General features: G+C 38.3%; 2 protein-coding genes across 4 annotated transcripts in view; one reads left to right on the top strand and one right to left on the bottom strand.

Annotated features, from left to right (window-relative positions):
- The window catches only part of KIF20B (kinesin family member 20B), a 33508-nt gene extending 14796 nt beyond the window's left edge, over positions 1–18712 (bottom strand). For 2 of the 3 annotated variants that reach the window (XM_066191228.1, XM_066191226.1), the window contains exons 1-20: positions 18243–18344; positions 17433–17503; positions 15800–15956; positions 15257–15343; positions 15016–15132; positions 14685–14823; positions 14129–14313; positions 12142–12190; positions 11306–11500; positions 10377–10488; positions 9829–9900; positions 9241–9387; positions 8637–8799; positions 7414–7668; positions 6492–6631; positions 5757–5907; positions 4589–4814; positions 3956–4017; positions 3656–3775; positions 1904–2069 (exon numbers count right to left, since the gene is read on the bottom strand). In XM_066191228.1, coding sequence (XP_066047325.1) covers positions 1904–2069; positions 3656–3775; positions 3956–4017; positions 4589–4814; positions 5757–5907; positions 6492–6631; positions 7414–7668; positions 8637–8799; positions 9241–9387; positions 9829–9900; positions 10377–10488; positions 11306–11500; positions 12142–12190; positions 14129–14313; positions 14685–14823; positions 15016–15132; positions 15257–15343; positions 15800–15955 — 2542 coding nt within the window. In that variant the 5' untranslated portion in view covers position 15956; positions 17433–17503; positions 18243–18344. Of the gene's footprint in view, positions 1–1903; positions 2070–3655; positions 3776–3955; positions 4018–4588; positions 4815–5756; positions 5908–6491; positions 6632–7413; positions 7669–8636; positions 8800–9240; positions 9388–9828; positions 9901–10376; positions 10489–11305; positions 11501–12141; positions 12191–14128; positions 14314–14684; positions 14824–15015; positions 15133–15256; positions 15344–15799; positions 15957–17432; positions 17504–18242; positions 18345–18612 lie in introns of those variants that run through there. The other variant, XM_066191227.1, reaches the window with a different exon arrangement.
- Positions 18428–20412, top strand: part of PANK1 (pantothenate kinase 1) — a 43489-nt gene continuing 41504 nt past the window's right edge. Inside the window, exon 1 of the mRNA XM_066191242.1 lies at positions 18428–18663. The gene's annotated coding sequence lies outside the window, so the exon portion shown is untranslated. The remainder of the gene's footprint in view (positions 18664–20412) is intronic.

Raw genomic sequence — 20412 nt, forward strand, 5'->3', positions numbered from 1 at the left:
TGTTTTGGTTTTTGAAAGTCAACAGGACACTTTCCTCCTGCTTGTCCATAGTTTTCCTATTATAAGATACATCAAGTGCTTCTGTTAGCTCAACCACAATAGCAGCCTTACTGTAGCATGTAAGGTCATATTTCTAAATCCTACAAGATTAAAAAATTTGGATTTGGAAATGGTTTTCTCTGAAAGCCCAGTTGTGTAGTCCTAAGAAAACAGATCAGATAAAATAGAGGTCAGGTGTCTTAAAGGGTTTGTCAAAGTCCCCAGCCTTAGCTTCAAATGACACTTGAAGCTGTACAAACAGCAGAAATGCCCTACTGGATGACATGGCATCAGGCTGACTTTGCCTAATATTTTTTAACCTTCTTTTGCTACTATTTACATATACAAATACATATATACATTTTCTATGGACCTGTCTTGACATTGAAGAATTGAGACAATACAACCCTACTTAAGTCCTTCTGTATCCATATATGCACCTATTTGTTGTTAGCTTAACTATGCCAGCACTATCACCCTCTCCCCACCTTCTAGGGCACCAAATATCAGAATTTCAATAGTCTCTGCATGAAGTCCTTTTTCAATGGAATCATAGAAAATTCTTAGTTCAAAGGGATCCTCAAGGATCATTAAGAGCAGGGTTGCTCTTCCAGCTTATCACTCCCCAGTCTGTACTTGGAGCCCGGGTTACCCTGTCCCAAGTGCAGAATCAGGCACTTTTCTTTGTTAACTTCATTGGTTGGTGATTGCCCAGCTCTGTAATTTGTCTAGATCTCTCTGCAGGGCTTCCCAGCCTTTAAGGGAGTCAACAGCTATCACTAGCAAATTTCAGATAGTTTTGGGTCCTGCATCCTAGTTGTTTATGAAGATGTTGAAGAGAACTGGGCCCATAGAGCTCTGGGGAGCCCCACTGGTGCCTGGAAGCCAGCCCGATGTTTCCCCATTTACTAGAACTCTTTGCACCATAAACTTAAAACTGATCTACCACAGTTGAGTGCTCCCTTGTTCTTTCACTGCACAATGTCATGAACGGTAGTCCAACATTCAGTTAATTGACTGTATCATCATTTTTCTGTGATCATGTGAATTTGATAATTCTCCTTTTACAGAAAGGAAAGGTCTCTCACCTTCCTTTTGCACATGCTTTCCACAGTTCTATGAGAAACCAAAGCCAAGCTGGATCCTGAAGTCCAGTTAGAGGCAGACAGCTCTTACAAATACCATTCTGCACAAGTCCCATATAGTTCAGCCTCAATAATATTTTATTCACCTGATAAGCTCACAGATAAATCAAGAAAAGCAGAAAGACTAGAAGTGCAAGCATGAGAGCCGTACAAAATCCAAGCCATTTGTGGACTTTAGCATTCCACTTGAATGGGGCTAAAATTAATTTTTCTCCTTTGCCAGCACTGTCACCTTGACCAGAACTGGTGTGTTCACAGCATGCAGAATGAAATGTCAAGGTTCACAGCACATATTGTATGACTGAACAATCAGTAAGTCATTGACACCTTTGATGCTTGCTTAGGCAATTTACAAAAACTTGAGCAGGACATCCTACTTTCTCAGAAGTCCAGCAACAGAAAATTTAGTACAACAACTGTTCAGAAATTCAGTAAGAACTACAGCTGGGTATGCAGGTACATACACAGACAAGAAAAAGCATCAGAAAGGAAAGAGTCTAAAACCTAACTTTTATTTAAATAATTTAGGAATAAATGATACAGGGCCCTCTGCAAAAGAAGCCTATAAATTACACTTAGAGAAGAGTTACTTCCTTTTACAGTTTAACATAGATTTCCTCCTCAGAACATAATGTTTATGCTTCCCAGCTATTTTCTTCTTTCTGGAATAGTAATCAATCGTTTTTTGAAGACCCCCTCTTGGATGGTGGAAATTGTACCTTTCTTTGTAGGTGGCTCTTCTTCTGCAGTAGGTTTATTTTGTAAACAACGTTTTCTTCCCACTTCCAATACAGTTTCCTCACAATACTTGAGTTGGCGGCTTTCAATCACTTTGTTAGAGTTCTTTTCTGCTAATTGTCTCTTCATGGTAGTCAAAGTGATCTCCTGTGTTAAAATAGGATCAATTGCTTTGAAGTTGTATGAATTGAGCACTTAAAAGGCTTAGCAGCTTTTTCTAGACAAATATTCTTACAAAACCTTATGGTTAAGGTGCATAGGGGCTGTCAGAGGAAAAGTCAGTGACCGATCAGTTAGTTAAATGAAGAGCTCCTGCAACTTCAGATAGTAAGAAACACAATACTTTGCATCATACAGGAATCAGAGCAAGAGACTGGAGAGGTACAAAACACAAGACTTTCATTAAGAGGACTTAGTTTATCATTTGAAAACAATTTCCAGTGTCAAAAGAGTTGATGAAACTCCCAATTTGTTAAAAGGGCACACCATCTGTTCTACAAATTCATCACTTTCTGATCATGGTTGGTAGAGTTGGGAGCTTTAACAGCCTTCAGCAAAGCCACAAGTCATTTTTGTAGTGACGCATTTGATGCAATTTCAAAGCCTAGTCAGCTCTGCCATACATACTTAAGTTATCTATTTGACTAAGAAAAAAGTTGTTTACTTGCAAGATGACACAAGTGGCAAGCCACGTGGTTGTTGAGGACCAATTATTCATGTGTAAGTACTTCATTAAAAAACCACAACAGACCACAGATTTGAGGTTTGTGGTCATGTTTAAAATTTCATGCCACACAGTCTCATAGAACCACTGGACAGTTAAAGCCTTGCTCTTGGAAGGAGCAGTAATAGTAAGTCATCACACTGCACTCACTCTTGGAGCATTCATACTATCGACAAGTTAAGCAGCTGTGAGGCAGAGAGAGAACACAAAATAAAGTATGGCCAAAGCTTTGAGTTCACAGTGTAAGAGAAATGGATCAGAGAGCTGATTAAGTTTCACTTAAAATGTTCTCAAAACTACTCCAGGTTACTAGACATCAGGCTCAAAAAAAAAAATCCCAAAAAATTCTACCTGCATGTTTTGATTTTTTTTTAATGTGTATATATTTAGCCATGCTAGCTTTCAGCATTCAGCAGATATCGTTAGACTATACAGTTCCAGGTTTTATTAAACACATCAAAAGCAGAGATACCCATGTCATACCTTCTTAATTCAAACTCTACTCAATATATTCACATTAACACACTTCCCTTGAAAGTGTGTGACTATGTTGGTGGTGCTGGGTGGAACACACTGATTTTTTTTTTTCCCTAATTTACACAATTATTGTCTTTTTTTTACATTCTTAAATTCTAACTTTAACTAAAATTGACCTTTTGTTGTAACAAAACCTCCTTTTCTTCCTTTTTTATTCAGACAGTGATGCACTTCCTCTATTCCCACTCTTTTAAGTCCTCACAGTTTGAAGTTTTTTTTTTTAATGGCTTTTCAGAGTTTCATCTGGAGTTCTCCAATGATAACTTCAGATCAGTACTTCTGAAAGTCTCATTATTTATACACACCCCTGCTAACACTTTGCTGTGGCTTTAGTTTCAATGCTAACTGACCTGCTATCAGTTGAAGTAAATAGCAATTATTTAAACAAAATTCTGATTTTCCAAGGTAAAGTCCATTATATGCACATATTAAGATTTTTTGTATAAAGGCAATTAAGATGTCTAAGACTTACATAGTCTTTTATGGTTTCTTCTGAGCGGGTTACCTGACTTTGTAGTCTTATAATAGTTTCATCTTTTTGCTTCACAATGTCAATCAGTTCTTGAATCCTTTCATTTTGTATATTCATTTTCTTGAAAAAGAAAAAAAAAGTTCAGTGTTAAATGGAACTCTACCATGCTTTTTAGAAGCAAGATCAGTTAAACTATGCTTGATATAAAAAACCCCAGTAGAAGCATAGTCTAATAGCATTTCAAGTTATTGGAATTTTGTATTAGAGCAAATAATTTTGCACAAGTTTTGAAAAAGTTACCTCAGTGGCTTCTTTAAGTTGCTCAGCAGACTCATCCAATTTAATTCTCTGTGTTTCAAAACCTGTAAGAGTAAAAAAGCCCACATCACATAATCAGCCATTGCATCATGGATTACTCAGTAATCCATGTCTTTGTATCTTCTGGTACTTCAGTAGTTTTTAAATACATTTATTTTTAAGTTGACTTCAACTAGGACATTTCAGAAGTTGTTCACATTTTCTGATCTGAACTTTGCAACCCATTGAAAATACAGATCATATCACAAGACCTCTGCTGAGGTCATTATGAGGTGCTGCTAGTTTTTCCTCCATCAAAGTTCCATGTGATGCCTGAAAACACTGCATCAGTAAAACTTAAAGCAGCACAGGGATTACAATACAACAAGGAAATCAATAACTTTGCTGTTTTACCCCACAATTCTTAAGTCTGCAATTGACAATTTCAAGTTTCATCTTAAAAATGAAATAAGCAAGGCCTGTAGAATTCATTAACCAGAACATACACAAAGCAATGGATTACCACTACTATATGTAGGATTTGGTTACACAGTCCTGCTCAGTGAGATTATTATTCTTACTTTACAGTACCCAGTCATTTCTTTGTCTTTCACATGACAGTTAGGCCCAGTTTACCTTTGGTTTTCTTTTCCATCTCTTCCTTGGTCTCAACTAGTTCAGCAGTTATTTTTGCCAGCCGTTTTTCAAGACAATCTATGGTTTCCTGTGGGTCCTCTAAGGACACAATGTACTGGTGTGCTGCTTCTGCCTGATTTTTGATATCAGTGATATCATTTTTCAGAGAATCAATAACATCCCCAAAATCAATGCAGGCACCTGTGTCTGTGCTGTTTTCTTCATTCTGAAAGAATTGGCAAGTAATTCAGCCAGAAATGGCAAATAATTACACAAAAGCCATTATTTCTACAGAAAATATGGAAGATTGTTAGGAAATCTAATATATAAGTATTGTCATAATTCTGATTTCAAAACCGTCTTGTGGGTTCATATGCACTGATTGTCAGTTTCTGTCTACCTCCACATACCAGTTTCCAGTCTCAAGCTAAAGCTACTTTATAACATTTAATGACCCACCATTACACTTTCCCTTATATTTCCACAAAAACATCCCCTCCAAGTTTCTATAAAAGTTAGCATATTTTAAACCAATGAGAATATTAAATGAACAGAGCAAGAAAACTGTTTTAGAAGGAACGTATCTGAAATTTTCATATGACAGGAAAAGTTTGTGAGGTCAAATAAATCTGTGGTAACTTATACCTAGTTATATCCAAAAGACTGACTTTACATCTTACCTGCCTGGTTTCTAAAAAAACAAAAAGGGTTTTCAAACTCTCAAGACACAGATTCAAGTTAAGAGTCTATGTATGGCTTAAGTGGATGAATAATTCTCATTGCTTCAGTTGTAGCTACTACTGCCCTAAGAGAGGTCTCTGACTACTGCAGCGCAGTCTGTATGTGGGGCCTGAGAAGTCAGCCTCAAAGATTTTAAATAGGCATTAAATGCAATGGATTTTATAGCTTTAAAAAAATTGCAGATTTTCCCCCAATTTCTTTGTATAGAATAATTGCCACTTTGTGCTGGAGGAATGCAGAAAACTCTCAAAATTCATGAATCCCAAGGCTCAGCAACCTCATCTATAAAATAAGACGAACATATCTTGCTGAGGACACAGTTACATTGTGTGCAATTCCTTGAAATCATCCCTGGTATTTCTTGAGAAATACCATGACCATAACAAGTAATTAGTAAAAGGGACATTTGGGGCAGACATAAAAATACCAGGGTTCCATCTTGCTCACTGCAAGGACGATCTTGTGATTTACTTTTGTCATCTCCATTTTTAGTATAACCATTTACAAGTTCCTTGAAGATTTCCAGGCGTTTTTCAGAATTTTCTTCAAGCTGTGCTCGTTCGTGAGAAAGGCACTCTCTAGAGTAGAAAAAAAAAAAAAGTCAGCTAAAAGCTAGCCATCAGAGAGGCTACAGAGTTATTAGCACAGTTGCCTATAAACAAAGATGCTTTCTTCTTTATTTTGGCACAACAAAACAATACTGCTACCCGAAACCAGAAGTATATTTCACACATGCCAGAAGAAGTAGAGGGATACAAACACACAGATTATGGATAGCACTTAAAAAGGCATTTTTTCTAAACTGCTTGAGACAGAGTATGTTTGGAGTATCACTAAAACAAAAAAGAGCCAAAGAATTTGCAAATGTCACTTTCTACAACTTACCAAAGCAGCTCTTCCCTTAGAGTTCTACAGGGAAAGAAACACTGCTTACAGATTATATACACACATTCTTACTCATCCCACAGAAAAATCAAAGACTTCTCTAAAGAGCATTTTCCCTGAGCCCATAATCCAAACAGAAACCAACACATGAAAAGATGCAGTAGATGATCAGATCTAGCTGAAGATTGCGGTCTCTTACAATCAAGAGAAGTTTAATAAGTAAATTTACTTTCACTTTCTTAACAAGCAACTTTAAACCCACTTAAAACCAGCTTACTTGAAATCCATTTCCCGCTCAGCAAAATAATGTGTAAATTCTTGTATTACTTCTTCACGAATTTTTATTTCCAGCAGCAACTTATTTTTCTTTGCAGTAATAAGTTTGTTCCTCAGCTCTTCTACCAGATTCACCAGCATCTAGAATTACAACTAGTATTATGGTTTTCATAAAGAAATACTTTCTCACAAGTGAGATTCTTCCCATTCCTCAAACACTTCAACACTTTACTCTGCAGCTGGAAAAAGTTTTACCAGTTCTTTTTTTAGCTAATCCATGAACAGAAGGATTTATGAGTAGATTGCAATACCTGCTTGGTACTAACACAACCACTTAGGTTTGCACAAAGTGGGTATTTCCAAAGAACACCAAGTTTAAAACAAAAATTATCTTTAAAGACAGGCTTTAGATACACAGAATTTGGCCTTTTTTTTTCCCAGATGCCCCTTTTTGGGTATTAATGAAACCTCCACAAAACAGTCTCTGGTCCTCTGTTCCCCTACTCCTTGTCTTCCCCAGAAGTGACTAAAATTGTTGCTGCTTCAAGAAGAGCATACAGAGTTTTCTTGTACATAAAATAACAAAGGAACAATTTTGTGTTGCTAAAACCCAGGAAATATCCTCAGTGTATTGACCATAGGATACCAAAAGAAGAGAAAGCCAAATCTGCAATTCTTACTGCTCAGTTTGCACTTGGACACACTTCATAATTTTCACACAATAAGAACCAAGGCATAAGTAATCCCACTTAGAGTTTCAAACACTGGATTTAGGTAGAATAAGGTGATGAGGGGGGAAGACAAAAAAAAAAAAAAAAAAAAAAAAGAGCAGAAAAAAAAAGGGTGAGATGGAAGAAATCAGAAGAATATATTGCTTCAAGGCTCCACGCTATACTAATTCTTAAAGTAGCTCTGGCACATACCATGTATTTTTCTTTTGCAATAACAATTTCATTTCCTTCATTTTTCTGCATTGCTTCTTCTCCTGACATAGTGGGCTGTTCCTCCATCTCATCATCATCACCTTCAAACACATCTTCCAAGGTTCTGTCCCATAGAATAGTAGCTCTTTTCCTTGGGATTGGCACTCTAGTGACACTGAGCAGTGATGAGTCTCCTGCCGATTTCTGGCCAAATGACTGATCATGGGGAAGAATAGATGTGTCCAGAACTAGAACCTACCCAGAAAATCAAGAATAAGAAATTATTGGTATTTTTTTTAAAGCTCCATTGGCACTTTGAAGACCTGCTGCACTCTCCTATAGGTCTCCTGAGCAAAGCACACTCTCAGCTTATCATCTGTCCTCTGTTCAGAGTCACTACTTAAACCAGTTTCCAGCTAGAGTACAAAGCTGTCACATTACAGCCTAACCCTTCTTTGGGTCCCAGGAACACCAGGTTTCAGTAACTGGATAACCTACAAGAGGCAGCAACAGATTGCTGTTTCCTGTACTTGGAGTTTCCAGTTGCACTACATGAACACCATCCTACAAAATCTATTTCTTTAACAGCTCTATAACCACTACAGTCTGCTCCTTCTGGTATTGTACCTAACCTGCCCAACCTCCAAAGGCATGGACCTGTCAACAAAACTCTTCCATGGCTTCCACTGATCCTCTACACATCTTCCAACTTTACCAAAGTTACATCACTGCACTTACTCCTATTGACTCTGCTTCCACCTTCCCACTGAAGCCTCTGTGAGCATCAAGGTGATCTTTCATATTCTTTGGTTCTCAATCTATTTTATCAGTACTTCAGATGAGCAATATTCCAAGTTAAGATAGCAGTAGTATATGGGACAGCTAGAAATGAGAGCATGTTGTATCCCCAGAAAAAAATTACCCAGATCTCAGGGAAATTCTTCCAAATATAGTAAGATTCTTATCAGACTGGATGTTTCATAGGAATTACGAATTTTCAGTTGATGCTTCCACCCCCAATGACCCAAAGTAAAAAAAAAAAAAAAAGTCCCAATAAAGCCTTTTTAAAAGCTCTAGGAGATAAAGCTTAATCCAGTGTAATTAGAAATATGATTGCAGTACATGACAAAAATCCAGTAACTAAATTCATATTCCTGAAAGTGGGAGAACCTGCTCTTCAAAGAAAATCAAAGTTATTGAACAAGATAGACTACAACACTTACTTTTTGTGCAATGGCTGAAAACTTCAGCACATTGAGTGTTTCCTCATATGCTGATGCACATTTGCTGATGTTTACTATCATGTACACCTTCCCCTTTCCACTGAAAAATCCTTGAAGGAAATGAGTTAGCTTACTTTCCCGAAAGGGTATGTGCTGCTGCAACCTTTAAAAAACAAAAGAACAGATGATCAGAAGTTTAATAAATTCCAGGCAGTGTAAAACTATCCAGCCTGAAGACTTGAAAGTTTCACTCTTACTATGTTACTAGTGACAAGAGTGTTTTAAATATAATTTTTAAATTTAAATTTATTCTGAAGTTTGTTTGATAAGCCAAGCTCAGAACAAGTAAGTAAAATTGCTAACATCTACGATAGCATGTTTAAAGGATGTTATAATTTAAGTGATTTAATTAAAAAGCAAAACAAGGGAAGTTTAAAGGTAACTTTGGTATATCAACAAGACTACAGTATGGACGTCAGAAATCTATACATTTTTTCCTACCAAAATTTAAGTGTTACTACTGTATATTTTCAACAATAGCTTTTAAACATAGTAGGCAATACCTAAAAAACACAACCAGTTGGCAATTCACAGAAGGACTTACTTTGACTGCTGACAGTTCTTGAGTGCATTAATACACTTGCCTAGAGTCAGGAGAGAGGTATTTATATTTCCACTCTCTTTCAACCTGTCACCCTCATTGCGGGTCTTGGTATATCTCTCAGAACCAGCAAGATCACACAATGACAATCTGAAAACAGACAAGGAAGAATCACTGTAGTTACCTTAAAGATGCACAAATTGGCAACTTCTAAAAGTTATCACTTTTCCTCATCCTTCTCAAGTTTGCTTCCCTAATCAAATTTCCTGCTATTTTCTGCTAAATATTTGCCCAATATGCTTCCTATTCCACCCCACCCACCACATCTTCAACTTCTTCCTTCTGGGGACTTGGATGACCTCAGGAGTAAAGAAGTCTGGCAGAACCTTGTCCTGAGCAGAGGTGACAAGACAGAACAGCATTGACACCTGATGGCTTGAGGGAGAGGGGCAAGTGCTGCATGAGGGTGTAAGCAGGGAGCCACCATACACGCAGGAGGCTCTGCCAGTGAGCACTGGCTGCAGTACCAACACATCAACATGGAAGGTAAGTGACAACTGCATCACAAGAGACAGACTGTTCTGAACTTACTCATTGACCCGTGTCACCCGTGGTGTTCCTGAATCTTCAATTTTTAGCACTTTTACTGTGAATATGCTGTGACTAAAAGGAGAAAATGAAATCAGCAGAGAAGTGATTAAGTAGATCAATACTTCCAAAATATTTTTAGCCTCCACAACATCTGTTCAAAATGTTGTTTGATCTGTCAATATACCTAAGCATACACAATCAGATACAAACTTCTATAGAGATGTTTACGTTGCAGGTATTTTGCTCCTTCCTCAGATACTTCGATGGAATAAAGTTAACTGTTTTTGTAGAGTATCTGATAAAATACTGCGAGCATTAGTACATGTTCACCCTACTGAAGGATTAAATCCCTTTGCCTTTAAAAAAAAACCATTGTGTCACACGCTGCTAAAGGACACCAAAACTGAAACATAGAAATCTAGACCTTGTTAAAGCCTCTTCCCTTCCTAAAATCCATAAGCCATGTTTTAGTTTCTCCTTCCTCCCACCCACGATACTACACGGAATACTAATCAACTACACGGAATACCATTCAAAATGTTTCTTACCTTCTGCTGGAGGAATTATTTAGTTTTGTGCTTGCAATACTCTGGTGTTTCAACCCCAGTTTTAGAAGTCTAAAGGCTTCTTTAGAGTCAGAAATCTGAACCCACTGCAGATCTTCAGGAAGAACAAATAGGATAATTTTTTTAGATTACATCACCAAAATAAGCATTATGGGGACAATGTATGAACAGCAAGGACACTACATTCACTTAAGGCATAGAAACATTTTACTACACCTGCTTCAGACAGAAGTTATGTGATGACAAATCAGATCAAAATGCCTGCTCTCATAGGAAAGGAAGGGCAAGTACATCACATAACTTCATCATTCTAGTAGCACATTAAATATGTTCCATTCAAATTAAGTGAGCAATCTTAGCCTGAGCACAGACAAGTCAAGAAAGTAAGGTCTACTATGAGTATAAAGCCCTGTAGTCATATTCAGCAAGGCAGAACTCTACCTTTTAATCCTAAAATAAAGAACAACTTCTTCAATTTATACCACAGCTGAAAGGGGGAAAGGGAGGAAGGGGAAGTCAGACCATATGTCTGAAGGCTGCTTCTCTACAGAGAATACTGAAAAACTCCCAGAAACAAAAATCTAAAGAACTGTTGAGCCAATTATACATATAGTTAAGAACTACTAGCCTTTAAAAAAAACCCAAAAAACCCCAAACTGAAAAAAGCAAACCATTAAGAAATTTGTCAGTTGTTTCCAATATTTCTCCCATTTCAAAGAAATATCAAGGCAGTGAAGTGCAGAGGCTTTAACAGTTCCAGCCAAGAGTAAAGATAAAACAGTATTAAAGGTAGAGACACTTGTGTATGTAGATTCTAATAATTTTGTTATTGAGTTTTCTAATCTGAACATCATTACAGGTAGAGCAACTTTTCAAACTACATTTGGCAATTTGCAATATATTCCATTCACCTTTTACAAAAGAACATCCCTTGATGTCTTGAGCAAGGCGGAGAGTTTTCCTTTTCTTGTCATTTGATATAGGAATCAGTAGATCATAAAAACATTCATTGTAAATCTCAAAAAATGAAACCCAAACAGAAAACTTGATGTAACTTCTTGCAGTTGTGATAGATTGTTCCAAGTCTTTTGAGATATCTTCCAAATCTGGCAAGTACAAAATATTACAAACCAATATAAACTTAGTAAAGTAGTTATTAAAGAATTAATAAGTAAAAATTGATACAACAAGCCCTCTAAAAAAACACTCAAAATCCATTCAAAAAAATCCATTGACGTTCCCACCCCATTTCTTAAATATCTGGAAGTCATATGCTCATATTTGCAAGAGACACCAACTCTATTGCTTCCTTTTCCACTTTTAAATTCCATCAACCACACAAAGCTTGGATAGAATTAGTCAAATCTCTTCAACATCTTTAGAAGACTAAACTGACAAGACACTTCATTTTGACTTTTTAAAGTAAACCTAGTATTTAGGTAGTTTTTAAAATGCTAGAATTAAGTTTGTATAATTACATTGGTACTATAAAAGCCTGTCAGGATACCACTAGGACCCACAGCATAAGTGGTGCTACTTTGCTATAACTTCAGATAATGCCTGTTCAGATATTCTTCTAACCATTTTATCCTTGCATTTTCTGCCCAGATTATTTGCTTACTACCCAGTTCACCGGCATATAAAATTGATAAGAAGTCATTTTATTAACATAGGCCAGAAGTCAGTTATTGACCCTAAGAAGGCTTATTGGCTAGCTTTAACTGCAGAACTTTTATGTAAAACATACCCTTAGAATCCATAGATGCTTTGCTGCTAGTGTTAATCTGATAGTCTACCTGCAAAAGAGAACAAACTTTAAAATATATTGTTGACAGTACAAGTTATTTCTAACAGCTAGCTCTACTGTATTACTAGATGGGAATACAGCATGGCTCCAATATGCCAGTGGGAAGATCCTGGTTACACACCAGGTGTAGTTCAGTGCACGTGTACACTGCTATGACAGGGCTGTTCTTGTCTCACACTCACCCCTGCCCCTTCCCTTCCATCAGTATATGGCATTTCAGCTTGCTGACTTGCAAACAGTCTACCCACAGAAAATTAGAGGGGTAGGAAGTCCTCACATAAACAGGGTGACTCAAAAGGATGATTTCAGGACTCCAGTTGCAGTTTAGGCATTAGTCTTAACCTGGTAAATCCAGGGAACTCTGAATTCTTTTATTATTAGTATTTTGTTAATATTTGATTTCATATATTTCCAGTTTAGTTGGCTAACCCTTAGAAATATAGGTAAATGTAGAACACTCATTCACTTGAACACCAAAATGAGCAACTTATTGCTTCATGATAGACGTTTAAAATAAATGACAAAGTTGAAATAATGTCCAGGTTTTAGTAAGAGACAGACAATTTTCTTTTGCTGTCAAAAAAAAGTAAACCAAATAACTATAGCTAGAGCTAAGGAGCTTCATACATATACTCCCCTCCCAAGTCTTAGTTTTGGATAGTTAGGTTTTTTCAGACACAGAACTGCAAGTGGAAGTGCCTAAAGAAATGAAATCCATCTACTGAAATAAGCACACTTAAGAGAACTAGCATGAAATAAAAACCAGGTACGGCTTGGTTCAGGTTTTTTTAGTGTTCTGTCAAGGGTATATCTTATCCTAAGTTTTTAAAATAAAAATTTCAGGTATTAGGTTTTACACATATAAAACCCACACAAACTTCTGTTGCAGTAGATACAAACTTTTCCAGTAAGTTTGTAGCTCTAAGTGTTGTTTTTACAAACAATTTCAGAAACTTGAAGACGCATTCAAACACACAAAAGATTTTTCTTGAAGTCCCTTCTGAAGGCTGACAAAGCTAGATTTAACTTACTCCTGTGCCTCTGAAGTGAAGTCGCAGAATTTTGCTGCCACCTACCTTCCACACTGGAGTTAACCAATGGATAAAAATCAAGGCAGACATGTACATTCCTTACTCCTTTTAACACTAGCTTTTACAGCCTAACATACTGCAAGGGAAATGCTGAATTCTTTTGATTAAAAAAAAAAAAAAAAAGAGTACCTTTCTAGTTCCAAATCCTCATATATGCTCAGTTTTATTTTACATTATTCCACTCAATTCAGAATTAGAAGACACAGAGAAAAAGGTATGGTTATACAAAATACAAATTCCCCATAACTGTAATTGGACCAAACAGCTTTAGAATTTGAGTCAGCTCCTAGAACTGAAGTGCATTTCTGGACTGCTCAACATCGAACTGCAAGAAAAAACAGCCCAGCAGAAACCCATCTAGTTCACTAGCTTTATAGCTCTGCTGCTTCAAACACATTTTTGCTTCCTTTAAGGATATTTGTCCAACTGAAAGGGCAACAACCTCAAAACTATTAATTTCTTTCAAGTATCCTAAAAATGCTCTTTAAAGGATCAGACCTACTGGCATTCTCACAGATAAAGAAGGGACTATTTACATTCAGCTCTTATTAAGCACTAGTAATCCCAGAGGATAAATTATCAGGTGCACAAGCTACACGAAAGAAAAAAAACCCCAAAAACTTAGTATTTACATGCCCATGAACTATTGGGCCACAAGACAAAAATCCCCAGGAACAAGGCTCATCAGCTCTACTGCTCACTTTCCTGCTAGGTTGTCTGCCAGCAAATAGACACATCCATGGTTAAATACAGCCAGTGTCTTCCCGCTGTAAATGAAGAACATGTAGCTATCTAAAGATGCATGTACTCAGCAATGTAGAAAAGTGCTCCTCTACCTCTTTTATTAGACGAAGTAATGAATTTTTAACAGCAGTTTCTTCTCTCACTTGATTTTCAGTCAGCTTTATATAATCTCTACACCGATAGGGTTTGAGATCCATTGCTGTGTACAGCTTGCCTTGAATACTTTTAAACAACATATCCATAGTCCTTGGCAGAATACCAACATCTTCTTCTGTCCCTGAAAGAACAGCCAAAACAAAAATCCAGTTATTAGAAGGTATACAGATAAGTGAAGACAGAAAGATAATATAAATCTCAAGGCATACACAGAGTTTGAAGACAACTTACAGCATGAAGAAGTGGAGTTTTCTTTGTATTCTCAAGGTAACAGAAATATCACTAGAGAGTTTTGAGAAGTATTTGACTTTCAGGAAGATTTCATGCTCTATATCAGACTATAGACTTTTGAAGACTATTAATATTCAAGAGAAGCAAATGGCTGGAGACTACATTTTAAATGAAGGAAAAAATTATAATGTTTCTGGTAGAAGTAATCCATACTTAAAAAAAAAAAAAGTGCTTGCAAGAAGAATTCATTTCTACTTTTACCTTGGAAAGTGTAAGTTTTCCCAGCATTTGTTACACCATATGTGAAAACAAGACGATTACATCCATCTAGGAAATCTTGCACTGGTTGCTTCATTGTACCTTCAAAGAATTCTTCTTGGGTTGTTTCAGGTCCAAACACCTGAGTATTACCAAGAAATATTTATACTTTGAGCAATTATTAGGGACTTTTAAAGAACCTTTTAAATTCTGTTAATTTCTAATCTTAAAGATTATAAAGTTTAAAAATACAGTTTGCTCGGTATTCAATACTGTAAGTTAAAACAACCTGTACCAGAAATAAATTAAAAACATTTAAAGACAACTCATTTACTTGTGAAAAAGTGAACTTCTGTAATGTTGGTCCGGAAGTTTTCTCACTTAGTCGACTCAAATAATGCTGGGGGGGCTTCAGTACAATATTTGTTGAGTCTTCAAGAGAAACACAGTCCTATTAAAAGGAAACAAGCAATGCAGGCATGAAGAGACTATGAAGAGCTCAGCTTCCAGGAAAAACAAACAAAAGTCCCCACAAAACAAATTTTAAGTATTTTTTAACTAAATAAAAGTCACACCTCTGATCCATTTTCTCTTTCCAATGCTGTAAAGGGCCTGATACGCAGGCAAACTTGTATGTGTCCCTTAGACGCCAAACTGCTCCTCTTAAAAAAAAAATAGAAGTTAGAAATTTGGTTATTTTCTTGATAATTAGCACATGTAACCAGTTTTATTTCAGCAGGCTGTCTTGAACAGACTTATTTGATAACATGGGAATCAAAACTGCTTCACTAGATCAGCTATAACAAGTGCTTAGGCCCCTGCAGAAGCTTGCTGTGGTAAGTTAATCTTGCAGCACATTTATGTAAACACTGCATTCAGGCCAACAAGAACATTCTACAAACTGAAAATCAGCCTCATTCACAGAAAACAGATGTGCCCAATAGGCCATCAATGCAGTGCCACACAGCTTAGTCTAAATCCCATGCATCTCTTTGAAACTAAAAAAAGAACAAAGAAGCTTTTCATGTTCTCTGTAAAATTCTGACTATTCTTTATCTATGAAAGGACTAAGCTTATGTTTTAAAAAAATAAATATCCATACAGTAAAGTTTTCTTACCTGGCTTGTGTCTGAGCCTGAAGAAACCAAAGAAAATTCAGAGGAGAGATCTGTTTTAATATCTTCCACACTTACTGGTCCTGCCCTTGGAGATGGCTCAATGCTAGCAATATAGGATGGTCTGTAAAACTTCCCATTGTCCAAAGTTTGTTCCATTCTGCAAGATAAAATAAAACTATTTTGTGCTCTCTCATGATCTAACATAGAGCTTCTGAAGTCCCTTAGAAAATGAGTCAATTTGTAACTGGTAACTGTAATTTCTCTAAGGAAAAATTTTCTTCATCCTATTGATAATTTCCATAGCAAGTTTCAGATAGCTGGAGAGGGCGTCTGCAGGGGGTTTGCATCATGAGTCGAGAACAGCCACTCTTCTTGGAACAGAAAGCAAAGGTTTACCAGGTTAAAGCCTTACATATATACCACAAACATGCTAAAAATCAGCCTGACAAGAAAGATAAAACTCAAAAACCTAATTCCACATCAACTTCATCATCCCATTGTAGCATCCATGAAGAATGTCATGGTTATCTCTGCAAGACTTGACAAACACTTGGTGTTACAAAGATAACACAATACAGCTTAATACAAGACACAGTTCAGAGACACTCCAAAGACTAACATAATGTTAAGCTATTAAAGGGGCACTAGGATATTAGAAAACCTCATGCCAGAGTATAAGTTAAAGTACTGCTTTCTAGTAATTTTACAGCTCAGCAATTAATTTATTAATCCATAATTTATTTATTTTTGTACATTTCACTAATTGAGCAGTGAAAATTTGCTACAGAAAATAAAAGTAAATTGATTCAGTGTTGATAGTAGACAGGCAAATTTCAAAATCACCTTTAAAAAGGGAATTTTATTTTAAAATATTAATATTTTTTCTGCACTTTATTCTCCTATTAATTTTTCCTGGGATAGTATAGATGTGATGGGGCAGGTTTCTTTGACAGATCAAGTTTGAAATAACCCACTGGGAGTTACTAATAGACTATGACAGCCAGGGATCCAGCAATCAAATACTTACCACAATACTTCCTATATTTTGAAGCTTTGGACATAATTCAGGGGTCTTTTAGTGCTACATTGCCATGTCTAGTCTACACCAAAGCATAAGAATTGTTTTACTAAATACTAATAGAGAGCACGTAGTGCTCATTAAAGCAATGGCAGAGTCGGACTAGCTCAAAACCCTTTTGCTCAGGAAGAGAGTTGGTTTCCTGCCTCTGATGCAGTCCCATTACAATTTCCCCCAGCATAAAACCTGGGATGTGGGATGTGTCTGCATTTCAGTGTCAAAACACTCAAGGGCTCCGTCTTCCTATCTAGGCTGTAAAAGCCAGGCACAACTTTAAGCAGTTAAACAAATACCACCAGGCTACGAATGAGATAAAACTATACACAAACTAAGCACCAACGTTTACTTTCTAATCTAATGTGGTGTGGGTTTTTTTTGTTTTTTTTTTTTTTTTTTTTTTTTTTTTTTTTTTTTTTGTTTGTTTTTGTTTTGTTTTTTTTTTTTTTTTTTTTGCCTAGTATCTGTATGAAAACCAGGAAAAACTTGGCCTGAAACATCATCATGGCTTGAACAAAGACTAAACCGTGAATAAACTAGAGTTGGAAAGAAACGTACCTGTGGCTGTCACAATCTGGAAGCCTTAATCATCAGCTTCTCAAAGCCACGCTGCAAAACTCTTATCAGTCCTTTACAGGAAACATATCTGTTAGATGACTGACATTTTAGTTGCTTTAAATCTAAGCCTAAAAGGTGATTTGCCAAGATTAGGTTCTCATTCTGTATTTTTTTCCTTAAGAAGCAAAAGACAAACATTAAGCTGTGCACACAAAGCCACGGTAAGTATTCTCACAGCCCAGTCGACAGAACAGTGAGGTCCAAGCTCCCCATGGAGTCACACAGCTCTGTAAATACTGCAGGTACTGTGGTGTGAACAACTGTATTGCCCGGCATCGTGTCTTGGGATGCGTTACTATACGCCTGCTAACCGTGGTATTAGAGCTGCAGACACTCTAAAAGAAGAGGATCCCCAGAGACCCACACAGCAAAAGCGCGGCCACAGCACACACACAGCCCGTGGTGCTGCCAGGCACCACAACAAAAGGCAGAAAGAGCTCCAAACCTCACAGTAAGGCTGGCAGCTTTAAAAAAAGAGAAACTTTCCTCTCCGCAGGTATCAACCTTTCACTACCAAGCTTTACGCTATTTGCCCGTTCTTAGGGGACACAACCCCCTAGGCCCCACCGAAAACTGCTCACGCCCCACAGCCCCTCCCGCGCAACCGGGATGGCAACGGGGTGAGCCGGGGGAGCGGCCTCCACACCGCCGCCACAGAGACCACCCACAGCGCTTCACGGCCCCACAGCCCCCGCGTCGCAAGCACCGCGACCCCTCAGCGGCCGCGCCCGCGGCCCCGGCCCCGCTCACCCGCCCGGCCCCGGCCCCGGCCGCTCCTGGGCTCGCGCTCCGCTGCGGCCGCGGCTTCTTTTCGAATCCGACCAATGGCCGAGCACGGCGCCGCGCGGCCTCCTGGGAGGACGGCGCTGCGGCGGCGCGGGGCTCGACGGGAGGTGTAGTCCCGGGGGGGGGCGGGACCGCCTGGCCCGCTTTGCCCCCGGGCGGCGGCCGCGCCCCGCTGGGTCGGGGCGCCCGGGACGGTTCTGCGGGGGCCGCGGCTTTGCGGAGGCTGTGGTGCCGCCGCCACACGGGGCCGCCAGCGCCCGGCCCTGCCCCGCAGCGACAGCGGGACCACGGCTGCCGCGGGAAGGCGCCCTGGCCCCGCCGGGCCTGCCCTCACCTGCCTGCGGCGCCCGGACTTGCCTCTCCCAGGTGCGGCAGAAGGACGAGTGTAAGTTCGGGCTTGGAGCTCTGGGTGATTACAGGCCTTTTGCCGTCTGTTTATAAACAGGATAACCGCTGTTTGCAGGTGGTGAGAGGGAAGAGCCCGGTGACCTGCTCGATGTCTTGCACCAGAGCAGGGATCCGCTGAGTTGGATTACACCCGTTTTAAGATCAGGATGTGATTGTGCCTTACCCTGTGTCCCAGTCCTGACAAATGGCAGCTGTGGAAGACACTTAGGATGGTACCTTTGTATAAAACCTTCCCCAGGCAGAAATTGTTCCTGGGTGCCAGGTTGGCTTGATGAGCATTTAATTTCTTAATCAGCAATGAGAGAAATTCTTTGGCTTTATTTTCAAAACAATGTCATACTGCCTATGAGATCACTGGTTTCTGGAAGGTCAGGATATAGAAATGTACAGAGCTTGGTAACAAAAATCACCAGGAGTTTCTCTTTAGAATCAGACAGAAGTTCTTTCAACCTTAATAAGAAATGTCTGCCAGTTTTGAATTGAAATAAAAGGACAAGTAACTTTAAAGCAGTCAGTATCTGCCAAAACCAAATGCTTGTTTTTCATTTGAAGAAAAGGCTGCTAGTGAAAGCAGGCAATTCTGTAAAGGAATAATTCTACACAGATTTTGTATCAACTGCTTTCATGAGGTTGTCTTTAACATTCAATCCTGACTTTGTTTAAACAGAGACTGAGTCATATCAGTAAAAGAGGTATACTAAAAGATTTCAGTTCAGTTGTAGGCCACGTTGTAAGAGTTGGTCTGTTTTCACAGCAGAAAATGATGCAATGTTGAATTTGAAATTGTTTGCTAGCAAAACTGAAAACTTCTTGAAATCATGCTGCAAGAGTGTGGCTAACCTTTTAAAAATTATTTTGGTTTCTATCCTAAACAGAATACAAACTACTGAACTTACCTAATGTCAAATCACCTTTTTCATACCAGGAGAGGACTAAGAATGGCTGTCAAAATAAAGGAAAAAAATAGCTCCTGGGAGAAAACATGAACGTTGTTGTCTTCTACTTGTTGGAAAGGGAAACTGAGGATCTCAGAATATTTAGCAAGGTACAGTACTAAAAACGTTTGGGTCTGTGTCCTGCAAAAAATTATTCTTGCTAAGTTAGGGCATCACAAAGCTCCTTGTACAGGCAATATTTTGATTTTGTTTAAATGTTAGATTTCTGAAACTGTTTTCCTGATGCTGCATGTGCTGCGTAAATTAAACTAGAATCTCAGAGGACTCCCATCAGGATACTGGAAGGGCAAACTAAACCCCAATCTGACATGTGCTCCCAGCCTCACGCAAACCGTGATAAAGAAAACATGAGGTCAGCATAACCAATCCAGCCTGCTTGGAGTGGGAGATGATGAAACTCCATCTATGTAAATAAGCTTTATGGCTTTCTACCAAAATATTCTTCTTAAAGTGGTTTGTGCAAGGACATCAGTTGCAACAAAAATATCTGCTGCTAAAATAGCATTCTGTAACTCATTCAGCCCCTGAAATTTGATTATGTTTCTTTTCAAATTCTTTATAACTTGTGCATCACGTTTGGCAGTCACAAGAGGAAAGATTTTTATAAAGCACTTGTTAGAACTGTTACCATTACCCTTAGAAACTTCTGTTCCTTGTATTTGAGACAGGATTCGAAAGTTGTGGATAGTCTTCTGATGGCAGTGATGAGATGATGCCCTATGAGACAGCGTATCTCAGCTTGCTTTTACATTGCTGTCAGAAGTAATTAG

The sequence above is a fragment of the Chamaea fasciata genome, unplaced genomic scaffold (genome assembly GCF_029207755.1).
Source record: "Chamaea fasciata isolate MVZ Bird 193981 ecotype frontalis unplaced genomic scaffold, bChaFas1.0.hap1 SCAF_9, whole genome shotgun sequence".
Taxonomy (NCBI): domain Eukaryota; kingdom Metazoa; phylum Chordata; class Aves; order Passeriformes; family Sylviidae; genus Chamaea; species Chamaea fasciata.